Source organism: Acipenser ruthenus, chromosome 11 (assembly GCF_902713425.1).
Source record: "Acipenser ruthenus chromosome 11, fAciRut3.2 maternal haplotype, whole genome shotgun sequence".
NCBI classification, from domain to species: Eukaryota; Metazoa; Chordata; class Actinopteri; order Acipenseriformes; family Acipenseridae; genus Acipenser; species Acipenser ruthenus.
Genome location: NC_081199.1, coordinates 5,545,549 through 5,564,744, shown reverse-complemented (window position 1 = coordinate 5,564,744; position 19,196 = coordinate 5,545,549). Strand labels below are relative to the sequence as shown.

General features: G+C 39.4%; 4 protein-coding genes across 9 annotated transcripts; 1 reads left to right on the top strand and 3 right to left on the bottom strand.

Moving 5' to 3' along the window:
- Positions 1-451: 451 nt before the first annotated feature.
- On the bottom strand, positions 452-3,312 carry LOC117428491 (NF-kappa-B inhibitor-like protein 1). 2 transcript variants are annotated; one of them, XM_059033082.1, is made up of 5 exons: positions 3,267-3,312; positions 2,269-2,549; positions 1,790-1,902; positions 1,463-1,583; positions 452-1,072 (listed from the first exon to the last, which is right to left on the bottom strand). In XM_059033082.1, the coding sequence occupies exons 2-5, from the start codon at positions 2,540-2,542 to the stop codon at positions 498-500; spliced, it is 1,083 nt and encodes a 360-aa protein (XP_058889065.1). In that variant the 5' UTR covers positions 2,543-2,549; positions 3,267-3,312; the 3' UTR covers positions 452-497. The 2 variants fall into 2 exon arrangements, with proteins under 2 accessions (XP_058889065.1, XP_033903454.3); XM_034047563.3 differs by lacking the exon at positions 3,267-3,312 and adding an exon at positions 3,030-3,252.
- Positions 3,313-4,017: 705 nt separating this feature from the next.
- LOC117428501 (general transcription factor IIH subunit 3-like) lies at positions 4,018-7,767 on the bottom strand. Of its 3 annotated transcripts, none has more exons than XM_034047587.3 (13): positions 7,658-7,767; positions 7,106-7,185; positions 6,638-6,786; positions 6,365-6,510; positions 6,000-6,062; positions 5,809-5,838; positions 5,691-5,719; positions 5,377-5,451; positions 5,219-5,272; positions 5,041-5,109; positions 4,542-4,677; positions 4,300-4,336; positions 4,018-4,218 (listed from the first exon to the last, which is right to left on the bottom strand). In XM_034047587.3, the coding sequence occupies exons 1-13, from the start codon at positions 7,665-7,667 to the stop codon at positions 4,149-4,151; spliced, it is 948 nt and encodes a 315-aa protein (XP_033903478.2). In that variant the 5' UTR covers positions 7,668-7,767; the 3' UTR covers positions 4,018-4,148. The 3 variants fall into 3 exon arrangements, with proteins under 3 accessions (XP_033903478.2, XP_033903479.2, XP_058889060.1); XM_034047588.3 differs by having other exon boundaries at positions 6,638-6,744; XM_059033077.1 differs by having other exon boundaries at positions 6,638-6,744; positions 7,670-7,736.
- A 219-nt stretch (positions 7,768-7,986) lies between these two features.
- Positions 7,987-10,992, top strand: LOC131739394 (translation initiation factor eIF-2B subunit alpha-like). The gene is made up of 9 exons (XM_059033078.1): positions 7,987-8,115; positions 8,656-8,757; positions 8,889-9,025; positions 9,139-9,255; positions 9,592-9,708; positions 9,895-9,959; positions 10,069-10,144; positions 10,224-10,349; positions 10,779-10,992. The coding sequence occupies exons 1-9, from the start codon at positions 8,103-8,105 to the stop codon at positions 10,932-10,934; spliced, it is 909 nt and encodes a 302-aa protein (XP_058889061.1). The 5' UTR covers positions 7,987-8,102; the 3' UTR covers positions 10,935-10,992.
- Positions 10,993-11,825: 833 nt separating this feature from the next.
- Positions 11,826-16,960, bottom strand: LOC131739393 (ATP-dependent RNA helicase DDX55-like). 3 transcript variants are annotated; one of them, XM_059033074.1, is made up of 14 exons: positions 16,680-16,960; positions 16,486-16,536; positions 16,299-16,385; positions 15,803-15,894; positions 15,632-15,694; positions 15,325-15,474; positions 14,998-15,187; positions 14,560-14,642; positions 14,316-14,447; positions 13,875-13,967; positions 13,255-13,369; positions 12,758-12,926; positions 12,354-12,646; positions 11,826-12,044 (listed from the first exon to the last, which is right to left on the bottom strand). In XM_059033074.1, exons 1-14 carry the CDS (start codon positions 16,785-16,787, stop codon positions 11,865-11,867), a joined length of 1,806 nt encoding a protein of 601 aa, XP_058889057.1. In that variant the 5' UTR covers positions 16,788-16,960; the 3' UTR covers positions 11,826-11,864. The 3 variants fall into 3 exon arrangements, with proteins under 3 accessions (XP_058889057.1, XP_058889058.1, XP_058889059.1); XM_059033075.1 differs by having other exon boundaries at positions 16,661-16,800; XM_059033076.1 differs by lacking the exon at positions 16,680-16,960 and having other exon boundaries at positions 16,299-16,413; positions 16,486-16,542.
- Positions 16,961-19,196: the final 2,236 nt, after the last annotated feature.

The window sequence follows — 19,196 nt, the reverse complement described above, 5'->3', positions numbered from 1 at the left end:
CTTCAATTCCTGATAAATGCCAGACCATGGTCACCCTACTACAGTTAACTGCTAAGATGATCCAGTATGTGTTCTCTTGGACCCACAGAAACCAGTGCAGTCTTTGACAATTTAGTACTATGTTCATGTTATAAAAACAGTTCACATTGTCAAAATCTTTTTTTTTTTTTTTTTTTTTGCTGGAACAGTTAAGTAAGCATGGCAATTAATGATCAAAGCAGAAACACCAGAGAATCGGACAATTTTTATTAGGATACAGTATTATCATATAAGTAAGGTTAAATATCAGGAAAATGTACATTATATAAAGTATACCTTTAAATCCAAGAGAGTAATATCAGTTTCTGTCTCATAAATAAAAGCCACGTGGATAAGATCAGGATGTACTAGTGAAGGTATAATGATTGCATCAAACAATGCAACACTCAGAAGCAGTAAGAGTCACAACAAATCACATTGTAAAAATCAAGCCTTTATTAAAAGCGTGCACATTCATGTCACTTGGCGTTCTCAGCTAGCTTGTTGAGCTCCTGCGAGAGCGCAGTGACCGTGTCCAGGATCCTGCCTCGCTCGCCTTCCTCTAAACGAGCTCCGCAGCGCTGCGCAAACTTGTCTGGGTGCCAAAGAGTCTGCTGTCGCATCAGAAACTTCCTGAAGGCGGTCTTATTGACACGATCCACTCCGTGAAGCATCACAGCCACCATCTCCTGAACAGAGCCTAGAGGAGACGGCCAGGGAATGTCTGAATAGCCAAGCCGAGATTCTGATTCCCCCCGGAAAGTAGCTGTGCACTTTTCCTCATATCTCTCCTTCTTCCCCTTGCGTATTTCCTCCTCTTTTCTGGCAGCACGGGCCAAGTAAGCTGCATGTTCAGCTTCCAGTTTAGCCTGGAATTCCAGTCGGCTCCGTGCCTCGGATTCCGACTCTTTTTTCCGGTTCTTTTTCTGGCTCCCGGAAGCTGCTCCAGCTGCCTCCCGCTCAGATTGTGCTCGCTTCCGACTGTATTCCTGCCTGATGCGGTCGGCCCAGTCAACGAAATTCTCTGACTCTCTCTCCTCCCAGGACAAATCTTCTGTTAAGGGTGGGGGAGAAAAAGCACATTTAAATGAAAAAATAAAAAAATTGTTTGGCAAAGAATACTATCAGATTCACCAGACAAAGTGGAGTCACTTTCTTATTCTAAAAGTAAAACTAAAATAAAAGTGTAATCTAAGTTAGTAGTATATATTTTTTATCCCTCTGAGCTGGTTAATTCATAACAACGGCATACATTGAACCTTATAGAAGCTCTGGGCTGAGTTATCAGGCTGTTTGCACACAAACCTTTCCTTCTATAGAGAGAGCTGGGGGAGATGTGTGCCCCAGCAGTATATCCTTGAGAAATTAATGAGAATAATTAGAATAGCCACTCACTCCCATAGCTATCCTGCTGTAGAAAGAAGAAACCTGTGAAATGTCTTACCCTCGTACTGCCCAAAAGTCTCAAAGAACTCATCCTGGCATTCTCCAAAGAGCTTATTGCGCCACTCTTTTTCTGGATCTGCTTTTTTGGAGCTTTCTCCCCTTCCTGGAGACTTCTGGAACTGAAGGAAGCAAACACACTGATTAGGGGCTTTTCTAGAGTGAATCACAGGCATGGAAATAAGACTTTCATTGCACAGCAGTTTGATCAATTCCTGGGTTTTACTATGATTTTAATAAGACACGCCTGAGCTTGTTACCTATACACCGTGGCTAATCAAGCTTGCATTAAAACCAGGAATGGGTGAAAGCGCAGGGTTAGACTGACCTGTTCCTCTTTCATCCACTGCAGTGTATCCTGAGGGGTTACTCCTGCTCGATTTGGCGTCTCCATAGCAACAGGACAGCGCTTTCTTAAAGGGACCACCAGGTCATCATAGGCTGAAGAAACAAAAGGGACGTTTGAAAGAACATCAATGGCAGTTACAGACATACAGAGCTTTTTTTTTTGTACAACAGTTTAGTTAAAACTCCAGTAGACTATTAGAAACTTGTGGTTTTAGTTGCAGGTTTTAAAACGTTCTGTTCCTACCCTTATTGCCATTAAGTACGTAACACAAAGGAGTTCTCACAATATTCCTTTCCTTGTTATAATGTTTGCAAGCATTCCGAGTTCTGCTGCTACAATTGAGATTTGTTTCTATATAGCTTTGTGTCTACCTAGCTGTGAGCTTGCAATGAGAGTCCTTGTTGTTTAGCCATGGTCTGTGACCTTGGTCTTTTCCACATGTGTGCGTCACAACGTACCCCTCTTGCCATGCTTGAGTGCCCTGTTCGCTGCCAGGTGTAATGGGGTATCCCCTTTGCGGTCTTTGCTCAAAGGGTCTGCGCCCCACTTTAACAGCAGTCTGAGCACAGCATCATCCCCCAGCGAGCAGGCCAAGTGAAGAGGAGTGCGCCCCTTACTCCCCTTCGTGAAATTCAGCTCAATATCCGGGTGTTTACGCAGATAGGATTTCAGCTTCAGCAGGCTGCCTTCCTCCACATATCGCAACACTCGCTTCTGCTTCCGAGAGGCCATGGATACGCTGCGTGGGGTGGACAGGAATAACATTAACAGTAATGAAAGCCTAGGCCACCCTCGCTTTAATAATGATATTACAGTCATGCTTGAAGATACATGTCTCTTCATTAGCTCATGTCGAGTTGAAAAATAGCACAGTACTGCACTTTATGCAACTTTCCTATCAAGGATTACCAACCACAAGTTAAACTAGGTGCTTAGGTTTAACATGAACACATGTGGGAATGTGTCACTGATTCATTGGCATATACTTCAAACAAACTGTACATAGATAGAACGTCGTGCTACAGAGTTTAATTACAGGCAGTAAGCAACATTTCTGTCAACATGTCGGAAATTAAGTTCTAATAATAAATCGTGTCAGTCACTTGGTAATATACGTCTGCGGGCTTCACGAAGTTAAATGACGTTTCCTTTCCCCAACAAGACATCCCGTCACATCGAAATACACAATACCACATAACAGCACATCAATGTTGCCAACCTCAACGGGGCCTGTAGCTTAGTCCTGGAACTGTGCCGTGGAGCCTTATTTATAAATCATCTAGGATTTTGGTGAACTAAGAAACGTCACATTTTTTTATTATTTGGTTAGTCTTGTTGACAGAGTAACCAGTGGAGTTTCTATCACCTGATTAAACCCCAATTCTCAAACATAAAGCGGCTAGACGTCTCTACCGGACTGTTAAGAATGCAACACTGCGTTCCTGACAAAACTTACCTGACTGAAAAAACGAAGGAAACACTTTTGGTTCCGTAGCTACTGTGTAATACTAAGTACACAGAGAACGCAGCAGAGACGTGTGTATTGTGCATGAGATTTAAAAAAAAAAGCATATAATTTTTTTAATAGTTTTATAATCTTAACATGAAACCCCTCAATTCCTTTCCATGGCAACAAGACATTTAATTATTTCAGTTTTTAATTCTGAAATGAAGTTATTCTAACTTTATTAATTATTATTATTATTACTATTATTATTATTATTATTATTATTATCGTAAGCTTAAGAAAGATGTACAAAACACATGTGATCCAATGTGTTTTAAATTGTGAAACACACATATAGACAACTTGTGGATGCAGTAAACTGACCTGTGCAGTTTACAAACTGCATGACAGGCATTTGTGGTTTCTTTAGTACTTTAAAAAACAGTGTGAGACTGCCCGCAGTAGTGTGCACACAAGGTACTAAGAAATCCACGTGCAGTTGTTGGTTGTAGGCTCCTTCACTGGATGGGGTCTAAGAACTTTCTGGTGGACTGGATCCTTATGGGATGGAAATCAAATCCACATGCAAACCTAAATTCCACTGAGAGAAAACAGATCCAGCCTGTTTAAGTAAGTTACAAGTCTTCAGGCATCAACTCCACGCTTCTAAACCACAATGTTGGATAGTACATCATTTCTATAAACATACTAAAGTTACAGAAATATACAGCTTGTGTAAATATGTAAAACAAGACAACAGTTTTAAGCTTTTGAAAAATACATCATTTTATTTATTACAAAAAAGAACCACCAAGGTACCTTAGCGAGAAAAGAAAAAAAAAAAATTACAAACAACCAACATCCACTTATAGAGCAGTTTTTGGTTGAAGGTCAGGTAGTTGGTTTGAGTTTCTTTTTTTTCGCTTTCATTGCATGTGGCAATGCAATCTTGAAGGCAGTCCTAGAAAGAAGACACAGACCCGTTTACATCATGTACAACAATATTACAAAACAAAACAGAATGGCCAAGGTTGATACTCACTCGCACGTTGTGCAGATGGGGCTGAAGTTGCAGAATACTTAAAAAAAAAAAAATACAAAAAACCTCAGTTACTAATCTATTTAAAAGGAGGCATTACGTAGATAATTAAACATAGATAATTAATTTAAGTCCACTTAAGTGCACCTTAGCTATTCTTCATGTAGAAATAACGGTTCTTATCTTGTTTTGAGGGGGGGGGGGGGGGGGGGTGCACATTTTGCATCGATGTGTCTGACACCTACTTGATAAGCAGACTGAACACACGTATCCGATCTCAATGAGGTTTCGATGGCAGAAACAAGCTGCCCTGTAGTCTACATGCACTGGAGGTGGAAGAACAAGCTGGGACCTCTGATCAGAATCAGGGAGAAAAACCCACTGCGTTGGAAGAGAAAAAAAACAAGGAATGAGTAAAGATTACTTTAAGACTGCTGTTTTGTGTTGAGTAGAATGACCTATTTCTGACAAATTCTGTATTTAGGGTTACAATGTTATAATGAAGTGCCAGATACCTTCAGATTTCCCCACCCACAGTTAACCCTTTGACTGTGTGACTGGACAAGTGTTTACTCAAGTCTTAAATTGAGAAAGATTCTATGTTAATGTTACAAAATGAAAAACACACATGCAATTGTAAAATAATCATTTGCTTTTCTGCTTGTATAAAAAAAACTAAAAACCTCTGAGTTCATTTGAGAGTAAACGATATGAAAACATGCCCTATTGTTTCAAGATACCCACCAGTAAATACTGTGCCAGAGCTATCTTCTGTGGTACTTTCAGATATAACCCTCCAGTTATGTCACATGCCTGGAACATCAACATATTAAAAGCAATATAGTTAACATTGAAACAAACCTGCACTCTTTAACCCTATGAATGTACCGTATACTTGTTTGAAAATATGTGTAATATGTACCTGCTGCAGAAGTCCTGAGTCAGCGTCTAAAACACAGGCATCTATTAATATGCTCTGAAACAGAAAGGCAAGGTTTCCTATTTAGTTACAATGCACAACCAGAATGCCATTAGACCTTGCGCTGTCAATTAAAAATGAAAAAAGCTTTTCAGCAATACCTGCTTTTGTGCTGCAAAGATCACATTCATGAAATTCATGTACTGTAAAGCAGAATCATCTGCAGCCTTGATAACCTGAGGCACAAAAAATAAATACATTTTTTCTGTATGCGATTCAATTATTTAAACAAAATTAAAATATTTTGTATCTGCTAGCATGCTGTACCATCCATAGACTGAAATTCACTGTGCCACATTATATTGATTAAAAAAACACTGATAGGGACACTACCCCACAAGAAATGAACAGAAGCCTAGAGCACCAAACGGTACACACATGCAAAAGCACATTACTGCAATTATACTGTACTCACCAGAATTCTTGATTTCATTTCTTGTCCAGCTTTAAAAAAAAAAATAGTTAAAAAAATTAGTTGAGAAGACTTCTCAAGTTAGTGATATAAATGATTATTTTTTTAGAAAGAACACTACCTTCTAGCTCCTTTGTGACCCTGTGGATATCTGTTCACTTTGAGTTATGGAAACAATTTAGTAATATGCATTTCAAGTAATCCCCTCACTGACATCCCTGATAGAGCTCACAGAACTGAGTAGCACAGACAGTGCTGGTTAAAGCTGGCAGATGACAAACTGTAAGAGACAAGCTAGCAGTGGAAGGATACAGCAAAGCGCTTTTGCAAGTGATCCAGCCAGCAACGTCTCTGTCTGCTGGCCCCTCACTTCAGCTGAAAATCAAGGAGGAGAATGTTTTACCAAACAGAAATGACGAGCTGTATTTCCATCAACCTCCTGGTAACACACAGAAGGTCGTCAGATCCTGACACAGCAATGTAAATTACAAACTAGAGAGCATAACAGAAGGATGCCTTTGTGTTAAAGATGATTCTGTATGTACTATATATGTGGCATTTAGCTTTAACCCACTCATCACTACAAGAGCTGTCTGATAAGATTATAGTTCATGCCATTTACTTATAAATCTAGATATTCCCAAAATAGTATATCTAAAAAATACTGAGCTTCTCACTTCTTTCCATGAGGTTTTTAATCTCTTCACTGATGAGATCATTCCCCACAGTTAGAAGTTCGTATTTCCCATCCCTGCTGCCACACGAAGACTCATCACCAGCAAAATCACCAGCTTTCCAGTGCTTATTGGGGTATAAAAAATGACTGCAAAACACAAATTAGACAGAGCTGACCTCATTGACATTCCCTTGAAAGACTGAAAAAAATGTTGTCTCATACACACACACAGGTGCACGATTGTGTTGCACTGTAACACTAGTGTCAAGTTTACCTTTCCCGACAGTGGCTGGCGATGATTGCCAGTTTGTTGCTTCGGGTCATGACCAGATGAGCGTTGCTCATTACCATCACTGCGTCCATGCATTTTGACAGCGTGAACTGTTCCAAAGAGTAACAACAACAAGAGAAAACAAGAGCCGTCTTTTCAAACTTCAGTAACTAGTCAAAAGGATATCGCTACAAAGAACTTGTTGTACATGCTAAAAGAGGTGTTGAGAACTTAGTGAAGACTCTTGAAGATTGTGAGGTAATGGATCTCAAAAGCAGATATTATTGCAGTTTGGTTAGATAATAAATATGACTGCTCATTTGCATGCCGTGGTTCTGAACAATTTGAATGTCTTCATTAATCCTTCATATTTCATTATAGAATGTTGTTTTATTCTTTGGACGCCAGGTTTGTAATCTCATATATTACATATACGATGTGTTCGTGGATCTACAGTCTCCCTTATCTTACTTCTGGTTCCCTTTGTGCCTGCTGTCCCCACCAAATGGGATTCACATCCACCACAATCACGAGGAGGCTCAGCTCATCATCTGTTGAGGGAAATAAACATTACTCATGTTGTCTAAGAGTGTTTTCATTGATAAATGTGGCATCAATGAACTAAACGATTGTCCAAACATCTTGATTCATGGACAGCCCGTCTGCGTCTTTCTGTCAAATACTGACTAAACACTGCTTATGTTTCACCATATATTATATAATCATCTTATACTAATTTCAGATTATTAATTTTGATATGGATATTTTCTGAATCTTGGTACGTAATGTAATAATAACGGTTACTATGACCAATGAGCACAGCTCAACCTGTCCCTGTTTTCTGGTTGCAATACATATATTATAAAAAGTTTCTACAGCCATTTTCTGCCTGACAATACACAGCGATGGTTTATATTTACAATACACACCGTAGAGTGCATTTACAAGATGCATGCAACACCAATGATTGCCAGATTACAAGCAAAATAAAATAAACGCTTAATAAAAGACAGTAACACTTACCAGACGCCATACCTGTCAAGACTCAGATCACTTTCTTTCTCAAATCGGTTGACAGCATCTCAGTATCTCACTCGTAGTGGGTCGCAGTGTGGTAACGTCATTAACCAGCGACAACAGGAGACCAAGCTTCTTTTTTTAATAACTAATGCCAGCCTAAAAGCGTTTCAAAAGGTCATTTTTAACATATTTTAACAAAATCCGTGTTACACGGATAAAATGGAGTTTTAAAATATCAAACTTTAAAACGTGATCTATTTAGCGTGTTATTTTGAAGAAATGCTATGCTTTTTATCATGCTATATTAATGTGTTTTTCTGCTCTGTGGGTAGGTTGCTGACACGAGAGGAGAATACTAAGACTACTCGTGTGTTTTTTGCTTCCCGGCTGTTCGCTTATTATTGCTGTGATCATCTGGTGGAAAAAGACTAAATACAAATTTGAAGACATGGATGACGAAGGTATGGTAATCTGATTCATCAGTGTAATCTTGTATTATAATGATCTTGATAATTATTTGTTGATTGTAATGCAATATACAAATCTGAATAATCGTTAGAAGTTGTCTTCGGTTTTAATCGTGTGTTTTTGAAATGAGGTTTGGTGTTTTGTAATGAATTACTTGATACGTGTTGGCAAGGTGGCACAACCCTTGTCATTGCATCATCCAAGCACAGCTGCAGATGGGTAGAAAGGACCTGTGCTAGTTTTGTACCAGCATGCCTGGAGAAAAAAAAAAGAATGTGTCACTGGGGGTAGTGGGTACATGAACTTGTCCTGCACCTAGTCTTCTTTTATATAATTACCTTGCTGTTACTAAAATGGGTAGGTGGCAGCATTCCAGAACTCAGTGCTTAATTGTATAAGTTATCTAACCGGCAGTAGGTCTCAAATTGAATACCTGCGGGTCTAGATCTGGTTAGCCAAGAAGATGGGATGAATCACAATTTACCATTAAGCCAGTAAAGGTACAGTAAACTAAAAGATCTCTTTTGTTACAGAGCTTGTTGAGTATTTCAAAACCCAAATGCGCGAAAACACAGACGTGGCCTCAGCCGTGGCAGCCATCCGTACTCTCTTGGAGTTTTTGAAGAGAGACAAAGGTAATCACCCCTTCATTTGTACAAGCCATGTTGTACACCAGCTTTTTAACAGCCCCTCATCCTTTGAAGGTTGGCAGGTTTTTCCGCCAGCTCATTTCGCACACTGTAAAGCCCGCTGTTCTTTGTTCCAGGTGAAACGATTCTAGGCTTGAGAGAGAACCTGACTAAAGCTATCGACAAGCTGACAAGCGTAGACTCCTCGGTGGCCGTGTCTTCCGGAGGGGAGCTGTTCCTTCGCTTCATCAGCCTTGCGTCTCTGGAGCATCCAGTTAGTGTGCTTGAATCTCAAGCTTTGTATTAACAGCACTTTGAAAGAAGGGAGTGGGGGTGGGAGACTGAAAGCCGCTGTTCTGATCTTTTCCGAACTCTTTTCTTTCACAGGATTTATCACAGTGCAAGAAAGTGATGATCGTAAGGGGAGAACTTTTCTTGAAAAAAATTTCACTTTCGAGAGACAAGGTTGCTAAACTGTGCCATACGTTCATAAAAGACGGAGCTGTGAGTATTCAGATTTTTCTAAATATTTTCATTTGCAATATAGCATAGATTGCAAAAATGATCACTCCATAAAGTAGAGCCAGCTTCTCCTATGTTGTAAACATAGTTGGTTTAATGAAATGCAGCTGGTTCCTTTAATGGAAAGGCTACTAAACCAGTTTTCTTGCAGTCAGTTGATTTCTGTCGTGTAGAAAAGTTATGCACAATTTGAAAACGCAATACCATGTGCATTTTGCTGTCTTGTACAGAACATTCAGACCCCGAGGAAGGTGTAATTAATAGTAAAAGTGTTTGTTAAATGAATGTTTCTTATAACATTATCCTTTTCCCCTCTAGATTATACTAACGCATTCCTATTCGAGGGTTGTTCTGCGAGTGTTAGAGAAAGCAGCTGCAGCTAAGAAACGTTTCACTGTCTTCGTGACAGAATCACAACCAGACTCAGCAGGGCAAGTACATTTAAACACAATGGAAACTCCTGAACTTGTAAATACAGAAAAATACTGTGAAGATGCTGCCTGTTTTTAACTTTGTTAATTCCTAATATAAACCAGGGATGTCCATCCTTAAGTTCTCTGTATGATCTTGCATTAGTTATTTTTATTAAAACAGTATTTCTATTCTCTCTGTTGCAGGCAGCACATGGCTGATGCCTTAAGAAAGCTTAATGTTCCAGTAACAGTGATCCTTGATGCTGCAGTTGGGTACGTCTGCCTGTGGTTCTCCTGTATAAAGTGTTTAACTGTAATTGCTAAAGGTGATCCAGCCCCACCCTGAACTTCTCACACAATGGATTTGTTTTGTTTGCTGCAGGTACGTCGTGGAGAAGGTGGACCTGGTGATAGTGGGTGCAGAAGGAGTTGTAGAAAGCGGAGGCATCATTAACAAGGTGTTTGTCTTGGCTGTTTGTAAACTTGCATGCTTAATGCTTGCGCACCTTGCCAGATTATTCATGTTTGTTTTTGCAGATTGGAACATACCAACTGGCAGTGTGCTCCAAAGCACACAACAAACCGTTTTATGCGGTAGCGGAAAGTTTCAAGTTTGTCAGGCTTTTCCCGCTGAATCAACAAGATGTTCCAGACAAGTTCAAGGTAAAAACTTTTTTGAAAAATTGGGGCTTAGGTCGGCCAGGGTGTACTCGACTCACCGCACACCAGCGACCCCTGTAGACTGGCCGGGCGCCTGCGGGCTTGCCTGTAAGCTGACCAGAGCTGCGTTGTCCTCCGACGCTGTAGCTCTGGATTGGCTGCATGACGGGCCTGTAGAGTGAAAAGAAGCGGTCGGTTGGCGGCACGTTTCGGAGGACAGCGTGTGTTCATCTTCGCCGCTCCCGGGTCAGCGTGGGGGTGCAAGCGGTGAGATGAGCCTAAATACAATTGGCTTTTTCAAATTGGGAGAAAAACTGAGTAAAATCTATTGAAAATTTAAAAAAAAACAAAAAAAAAAACATACTCTCTGATTTATTTAATGTAGCGCTGTTGTGCTAGAAAAGCTTATAAGTGATAATTTTACTTTTTCAGTACAAGGCGGACACACTGAAGAAATCAAACAATCTTGCAGAGGAGCATCCAATGATTGATTACACGCCCCCTTCCTTGATCACCCTCCTCTTCACAGATCTGGGGGTGCTGACCCCGTCAGCCGTGAGCGACGAACTCATCAAACTTTATTTGTAACACCACTGATCATAATAAAATTCTATTGTATCTAATAAAATTGTTGTGAAGAAGTCTAGCATAATGTGTAGTGTTACAACTGCTTAAAAGAGAGCTTTTTAACAAGACCCGTTAAAAAAAAAAAAATCCCACACAAATTAAATCCCGTTACCCAATTTAAATTTTTTTTAGCCATTAACACTCTCCAGGCTGTGTGGCCGTTTGTGTAATATACACACTTCTCTATGGTATGCAACACAGCAAATCCACAACCGGTCATGTATTATTGCTTACATATAAAGCACCACTTACCAAGAAGGTTGCTTGCCTTTTAGACTGGAATGAGATTCTTTACCTAGCGCAAGCGATCATTCCTACAATATCACATACATCAAAGCTGCAAAGAAGCCGTCATTGCATTGCTGGAAGAGGTCTGCATCTGGAGTCTGAAGCTGGCTTGACAAAAAGGTAGCACCTGCTTTGTTGAACATCAGGCTGCTTACAAATTAGACACATTTCCCCCCCAATATATGACTTGGATCCAATAATCCCACTCTAGTATTATTCTAAACAACAGGGTGCAATCGGCTTACTGCTTGAAGCATGTATGAGTCAGCCCCTGCAATGAATGCACAAGGGATGCATGTGCTTGTAGTCTTGTAGATTGTTGTCTACATGTTGGAATCGGGAGTGATGGGTTCCAATATTCAATCCCAGCCGAGCCGCTGACTAACCTTGATCCAGTAATCCACCACTAGATACGAGCAGGTTCTAACTGAAAACAATGCTGGACCTGCACTGGGCTATCCTGGGAGATGCAGTGATCCTACAATACCAACGTAATGAGCGGTCAGCATTACATTTACATTGTTCTTTGCATAGTAATTTCTTAATAAATAAAAAAAAAGAGGCTTGGGGTAATAAAATGATTTATTGCCATGTCCTTTTCCACTACTCGTCATCCTCTGAATCATCCTGCTCGTGGTCGCCTCCCTTTCTGTTTTCTGACTTCGGTCCTGTTATCACTTGCTTGTCAAAATCCTCCTCCGTGATTTTGCCCTTTTTCAGCTTCTTCAACAATCGGGTGTCTTTGAGCAGTTCACCCATATCCTCGTCGTCAATGTCCGAGCCCTAGAAGCAAAGTGTTTATAACTGTTATAAATAATTCATACCTGATGCAAGATGGCCATTCCGATTTTGAAACTGATGGATCATAAAATCAACCTTAATTAAATCTGCTTTTCCCATCCACATTGAAGAGTATAGTTATGAGAAATATTTTCAAATTGTACTATACCTGCTAATTTAACTTGGTACCTGAAGAGGTTTTTGTTTTTTGAAATATTAAATCTTTATTGGCGAGAGATCAACAGACTTCTATGTGAGTGTGTATGCTGCTGTAATACAGCATTTCAAACAGAACTCCAGGTTAATATATACCTCCTCTCTCTTTCTTTTGTCTGCTTTCTTTTTCTTCTTGTCTTTCCTTGTTTTCTGTTTGGACCACGCCTTATTCTTAGTAAAATTCTTCCTGACTCGGTCCTGCGGTCTCTGCTGTCGCATTTCTGCCAGCATCTTCTGTCGTTGCTTCTCCCTGTTCTTATCTTTGTAGGGGATGGAGTCTGTGTCTATCAGTTCGGGTACAAAGCCTGGGAAACTCTTTCCTTTTAGCTCAGGCATCTTTGGCAATCTTAACAAAGCAAAGCCACGAGCCATACTTGCAAAGTCCAGATCTGTTTTAAAAGAAGACAAAAAATGTATTATAGATCTTGAAAACATTTAAACGGCCAATTGTCAAGTTAAAAAAAACAGCTGCCTTTTGACATGAAATTGTTACTGCTTACCCTTTACTCTGAAGATGAGGCTGCATTCGTGTTTGTTATATGCTTGTACACACGACACAAAGGCTCTCATTCCCCTCTCATACATAGCTCTGTCTGCCATGGCTAGAGACTTCACTTTGGGAAGGACATCTACCATGTCCTTTATGGGGGCCATCTCCTGCATTGGACACTGCAACCAGACAATATCAAGACTTTGAAAAGATGGAAACACAGAACATGCTACACTGAATATCATACCCATGAAAATCTCCAGAAACTTACACAAATGAGATTCCACATTGGCTTTCAGGAGACTAATGGCAATAGTCTCATGCTAACATTACCTAGCCTGCAGTATGCATTTCTGAAAGCAATTTTCTAGCTGTGTAAAGGCATTTCAAATACAGTTAATAACACTGGATATACCTCTGTTATTCCGTCTAGGAGCTGAAATTCACATTTTATATTGTATGATACAAGCTTAAAATATGCAAGCGATCTTACCAGTACAAACTTACCTTCTGGTTAATGGCCAGGAAGTTGACATAAGATTCTTCCATAGGAAGCAAAAATACAAGAGCACTGCCCTGATTGCCAATGCGAGCGGTCCGTCCACAGCGATGGACAAAAGAACTGCGAATAAAAACAAATCAACCAATCAGCAACTGATCAGTAACACTTTAGAAAAGTGTGTTCATGTTGGGCTAAAATCAACTGCATTTTCAACACTGAGATTGTCAAATATGGATATTGATCAACAAAGCCACAACATTCTCAAAACAGGCAGAAATGAAACCCAAGTACGTTTAGAAAATAAGCATGCATGAATAGTTTCTTGCTGAATAAATATGGAGCTAACAAGTACAGTAGGCTGGTAACATTCTGTACATCTCCTGCCAAAATGAGTGCTAGCACAATCCTGAAACACAGATCAACACAAACCATATGTAAAAATGTAACATGCGGACAAGCAGGTCACACCATATATACCCCAGATTCTGCTCAGTAATTTTAGCAAAGAATTTCCTAACCAAGTTTGGACACAATTGGATAAAGTGTAAAACAGAAATACGATTGTATTTAACCATGGTCATGAGTACGGTTTGCATTTTAAGGACTTCATTTTTTAAACGGCTACCTGGCACTGCTTGGAGGGTCATACTGCAAGACCCAGTTAACCTCAGGAATGTCGATACCTCTCGCCATTACATCAGTGCAAACCAGAATGCCACTACAGGAAAGGGACGACACAAACGAGCAGGATAAGTAAAACAAACCACACAAGCCGTTAGGTAGGCACAGAAACCTTGTCAATGCTGCACTGAACTTTGGAGATCTTATCTCCCACTGTTTTTCAATTCGTGGCATCATATACAGTATCTTGACATTATACATCTCTACTTCCACGCTTGTGTGAGGATTAATACAAGGGATTAAATACAAGGGTTTACATTGATTTGAACTGAATATGCTGCATAGCCTTACTAAACACAATTTATGTGTTATTACACCAGGTATTTCAGGGCTCTTACAGGTGTGGCTTAACTAAATGCTTCACAGCCATATTACAATCTTTTACCTTTTTAACTTACGAAACTCTGTAAAGATTTTGTTGCGCTTATGTTTCATTTTCCCGTGAATGCAAAGTATGGTTCCATTTTTAACTAAGGCTTCCAAGGCTTTCCCGTAATACTCCACACAGGCACACGTACTGTTGAGAGAGGAACAGAGGCACAGAACAGTGAACAGAGGGCAGTAATCCAGCCAATGCCAGCAGTATTTAAAACAAAATGTCATTTTTCCATTAAAGAATAAAAATCTACCTGAAGAAAACCAGGTGTTTCTCGTGTTTGTGCTGTCGAAGAAATGCCACGAGCAGGTTAAACTTCTCCTCTGTTCTGCAGACCTGAACGCAATGTCACAGAGTACATGTAAGAGAACAGAAAGAACGGAATAACCCAAACGCATTCAATTCAGCGTCTACACAAAGTTATTCCACATTGTTGTTTAACCTATTACTGCGTGAGCAGCATAGCAATAGAATTTACTCTCATAATAAATGCCCATGCAAATTCTGGCATTTATTATGAGTTTATTTAATTGATCTTAACAGCAGTGGAGGTGTTTTTAAAAATCACTGACCCCTCTCTCGTCTTACATATTTCTACATGCAGTTTGATTTTTGATTAGTGCACAAACAGCCCTATTTCACTGCTCTTCACCCATGATCCCCATGCAGGGTTAGTGAGGGGCTCTCTCACCGTGTAGTAGTTCTGCAGTCTGGCTGGTGTTTTCTGTGTGCTGCTCTCCGTGGCTCCTTTCTCTTTCACTGTGATGCGTACTGGGTTACGCAGTCCGGCTCTCACCAGGTTCTCCACCTCCTGGGTCTGCGTTGCTGAGAACAGGCCTGTCCTCCTCTGCTTGGGTAAATACCCGAGAATGGTATTCAAGCTGCAATGACAGAGGCACTAACTAACTGCACTGTGACACTGCAAAGATGCCATTATAAAAGAATGAGAAATTTCCTGACCAGCTCTCCTGCAGAGGTGTATGTAAACAGCAGACAGCTTCTTAAACCAACAGTGTACCTTGCTTCAAATCCCATGTCAAGAAGCCTGTCCGCCTCATCTAAAACCAGGACGTCAAGGGTCTTCACACTGCTAGCCAGGTCCAGCCCATCCGCCTTCCTCCTGAACATGTCCTCCAGACGCCCTGGAGTGGCAATGATGATGTTTCCTCTGACACGAAACAGACCAAGAAGTATTCAACCCTTCAGATCTGAAGCCAGGATTGTTTTATTTAATACAGGTACGCACAGCATTTCTTTAAACTCTGTCCCAGTTAACGTATAGAACATCTTGAAAGCCCTAGATTATGTACACACAGGGTACCTACCCAAGTTCTTTGAATTTTTCCACATCTTCAATTGGATTACTCCCACCGATAAGAAGAATCCGTCTAAAACAACACAGATTGAAAAAAAACAAAACAAAAAAAACATTCAAACAAACACACGTTTTATATTTTATATATATATTATATATATTCACACACACACACGCTTACCTGAACTGTGGGAAATGCCTAGTAAAATGTTCCATCACTTCATTGATCTGAATGGCAAGCTCTCGTGTTGGTGTAACGACCAGAGCACCAACCTGTAATTAGCCAGGACACAAAAATAAATACATTATCGTGCATGTTGGAAGAAAAAATGCTTTGAAAAATAAATAAATAAAAACACAGCCTGTGCAGAGCCATGACGTCCCACCGCCTTCCATCGCCACTTGATAGAAGACACATTGATGTATAAATCAAAATGTAAATATGACACGATATACTTCATCTCAATAAATGCGATGCGTTTATTTAATAAGTCTATGAGTTTCACATTATCGGTGCACTTATTATTTACACACGTCTAAAGGGTTCGATGTATTCATCAAATACATTTAGCGTGAGCTCAAGTCATGTTCAGGTGGCTGGTTTGCACTGGGATACACAAATCAGAGCTTGAACTCAACTCCTGAAAGCACATTTTCTGCAGTAAGTAGATGCATACCTGCATTTTCTTCAACTTCTCCTCTCTCCTTAGCAGTATTTCCAATATGGGAATAACAAACGCCAAGGTCTTCCCACTGCCTGTCACCTGTAATAACAGTGTGAAAATACGAACGCTGCATGATTTAATAAACCACCTTGCAAGTGCTTGCATTTATTCACAACCAAGGAAGTAAATAATAACTTACCGCTTCAGCCGCCACGTCTTTATTCTTCATAAACAGAGGGATGCACGCAGACTGGAAAGAAATAATACACAATATAATCAATATCAAACGCGTTCATTGTATTCACTTAAGGAATACGTCATTATTAAAATCAGTCACACAGGAACACAGATTATAGGGATCGCAATATTATTACCTGCTGGCATTACGCTCACCTGGACTGGTGTCATGTGTGTGAATCCCAGCTCGTCGAGAGTCTGAAAAATCTTTTCGTTAAGTTTAACGGGTAAACTTCTCCACGTGCCTTCCGTCACATTCTCCATCTTTAAAATACAGCGGCACTAAAAAAAAAAAAAGAAACTCTTCCAAAACACGACAACACGCCGCCCCAACTTCCTGTCCGTCCTGCTGTGCGGCGTCTCAGCAGCAACAACACCGGCAACAGAGGTTCCACTTTGCAATTTGCACAGGGGGTGTGGCTGCAGGAGTGAGATCAGGGAAGCAGACGTGTACAAAATGACGTTGTTAGACACATTTGTGAGCCAGATTTCAGAGAGGGCTTCTAAAATACATAAAATATTATTTATATTAAACACCACCTAGCAAGAGAGTTCAAAGTACACCGCATCCTTCACATACATCTTATCAGTGTATGGTACACATTAGCGTGGGTATTGACGTATTTAAAGTGATCAGATACAAACAGATCATGTAAATTTGAGATACTGTACTTTAGATTTTTTTCTAAAGTTATTTTCATATATATCCTAGCCCTTAATTTAAATCTCTTCACGTTCTACAAATTAGGTGCGTAATCAATAAACTAGCTAACTATTCTGTACTGATTAACAAAAACTCAGATTGTCAGAATTTCTTCATATCTTTTTTTCTTTATTCAGGTTAAGAGTAAAAACGAAGGTGTTTCGACTTCAAGCAGCCATCCTCAAAGCAAAGGAGATACCAATTTGAAAGCTGCAATGTCCCAGTCATGTTAAAAATGAAACTAAACCAGGTCTAGTTTATTACACTGTTTCCTCTTTCAAACTGTAGACGCCTGTTGGTTAAGATTAGTTTATTATGTAACATTTTATAAAAAAAAAACAAAAAAAAACCACCATAACAATTTGTCCTGAATATCTGTTTCCTAAAATGTAACCAAGAGAACACAGTAAACTGTACAGAAAAAAATGTTCTACATTTTTGTTGTCAATAATGGTGTTTCTGTAGGACAGGGCTACTTAACTCGGAAGGCATTGGGAGGCACTTAGGATCTGGTCCCTTTTATCATTTTGTTTAAAATTAACCATTTAAAACCAGCTATCTACAAGCCCTGTGACTGCTGACAGCAATCTATTTTATACAGGTTCCTTTAAATAAACATTTTGTTTATTTATACATTTAACACTTGAATGCAACATTCAATTCACTGCGCAGCATGCATCCTGAGGTAACCAGGGATGAGCAGTAGAATAAAAAACAGACAAGCACCTTCTTTTTTTTTAAAGAATGTTGTGTTTATTATTTACTAAACCTGGGTCATATTAACATACATCAGCATTTTTAACTTCACATTGTATTCTGAGGTGTCAAAGATGTTACACAAAAATATTTCCATAATGGCACACAGCAGCCATTGCTTTATTTAAGGGGTTTGGTTAACCCTATTTACCAATAACTGCTGCAACATCAGTTTCCCTCAAAGTAATACAAGTTTACCTTTAACATGAATAGCTGTAACAAATAGTAAATTAATTGTACAAAATTGTGTTGTCATTAAGTTTTTTTTTTCTTCAAAGACAAAAAAGTACAAGCAACTAATTTACACCAGTCACATTTTCCTGATCCACACCCACACCTTGAACTAATATTGATTACTTTAAACCCATCATTAAAAGATACTAAAATGAAAGTTTATTTTGCCCCCATAGAGAAACACATTTTCAAATCCCTATGTGTCTCGAAGGTGAAAGATTGTACAAGAACCAATTAGAAACAGACAATAAGGATCACGGGAATTGAAACTGTGGCTGTATACATTACAGTATTTGTAAGGTCCTTTTCAAAAGGCTATAGTAAAGAAAAGGACACTATATCAATTATTTAAAACTGTGTGCCCCACCAGGACTTTACAGCATTTTCGTGTTTCCTTAGACAGTGCTGGGTAAAGTGATCAATTCTTCAGTTTTAGACAACTATATGAACCCATTTGCAGTATGTTGTGAAGTTGTAACCTTCACAGTAACCACTACAGTCAGGCAACTTGTCATGTAACAAAAACTGAAATCCTTTAGTTGTAGGAAAGGCAGATTGAAACAGTAAATATGGCTCTATACTCTTTTCCAGCGTGAATGAACTTTCTACCTGCACTGTGTAGATACAATTGGTAAGTTTTGTAGCTAAAGACTTACCAATCGTGAATGCTGTAAATGATTCAAATTAAAACCTTCCCAGATTAAAACCTAACAATGTGCACAGCCACTTCAAAACTGCAAGGGTTGGTGTCTGTTATACAGAAAAAAACAATCCCCAAATATATACTGCTGTATTATACAATCAAGAGTTGAAACGTTAAGATAACCTTGTCTTGAATTTAAAGATGCAGTTTTAATCTGTAATAAGAGAAGTTGCAAGTGGCCAGAAACTACACTGTAACTTCTGCTAGCAGAGGAACATAAAAACCAAAAATAAAAAAGACTAAAGGAAATTAAATAAACATCAAAAAACAAAAACAC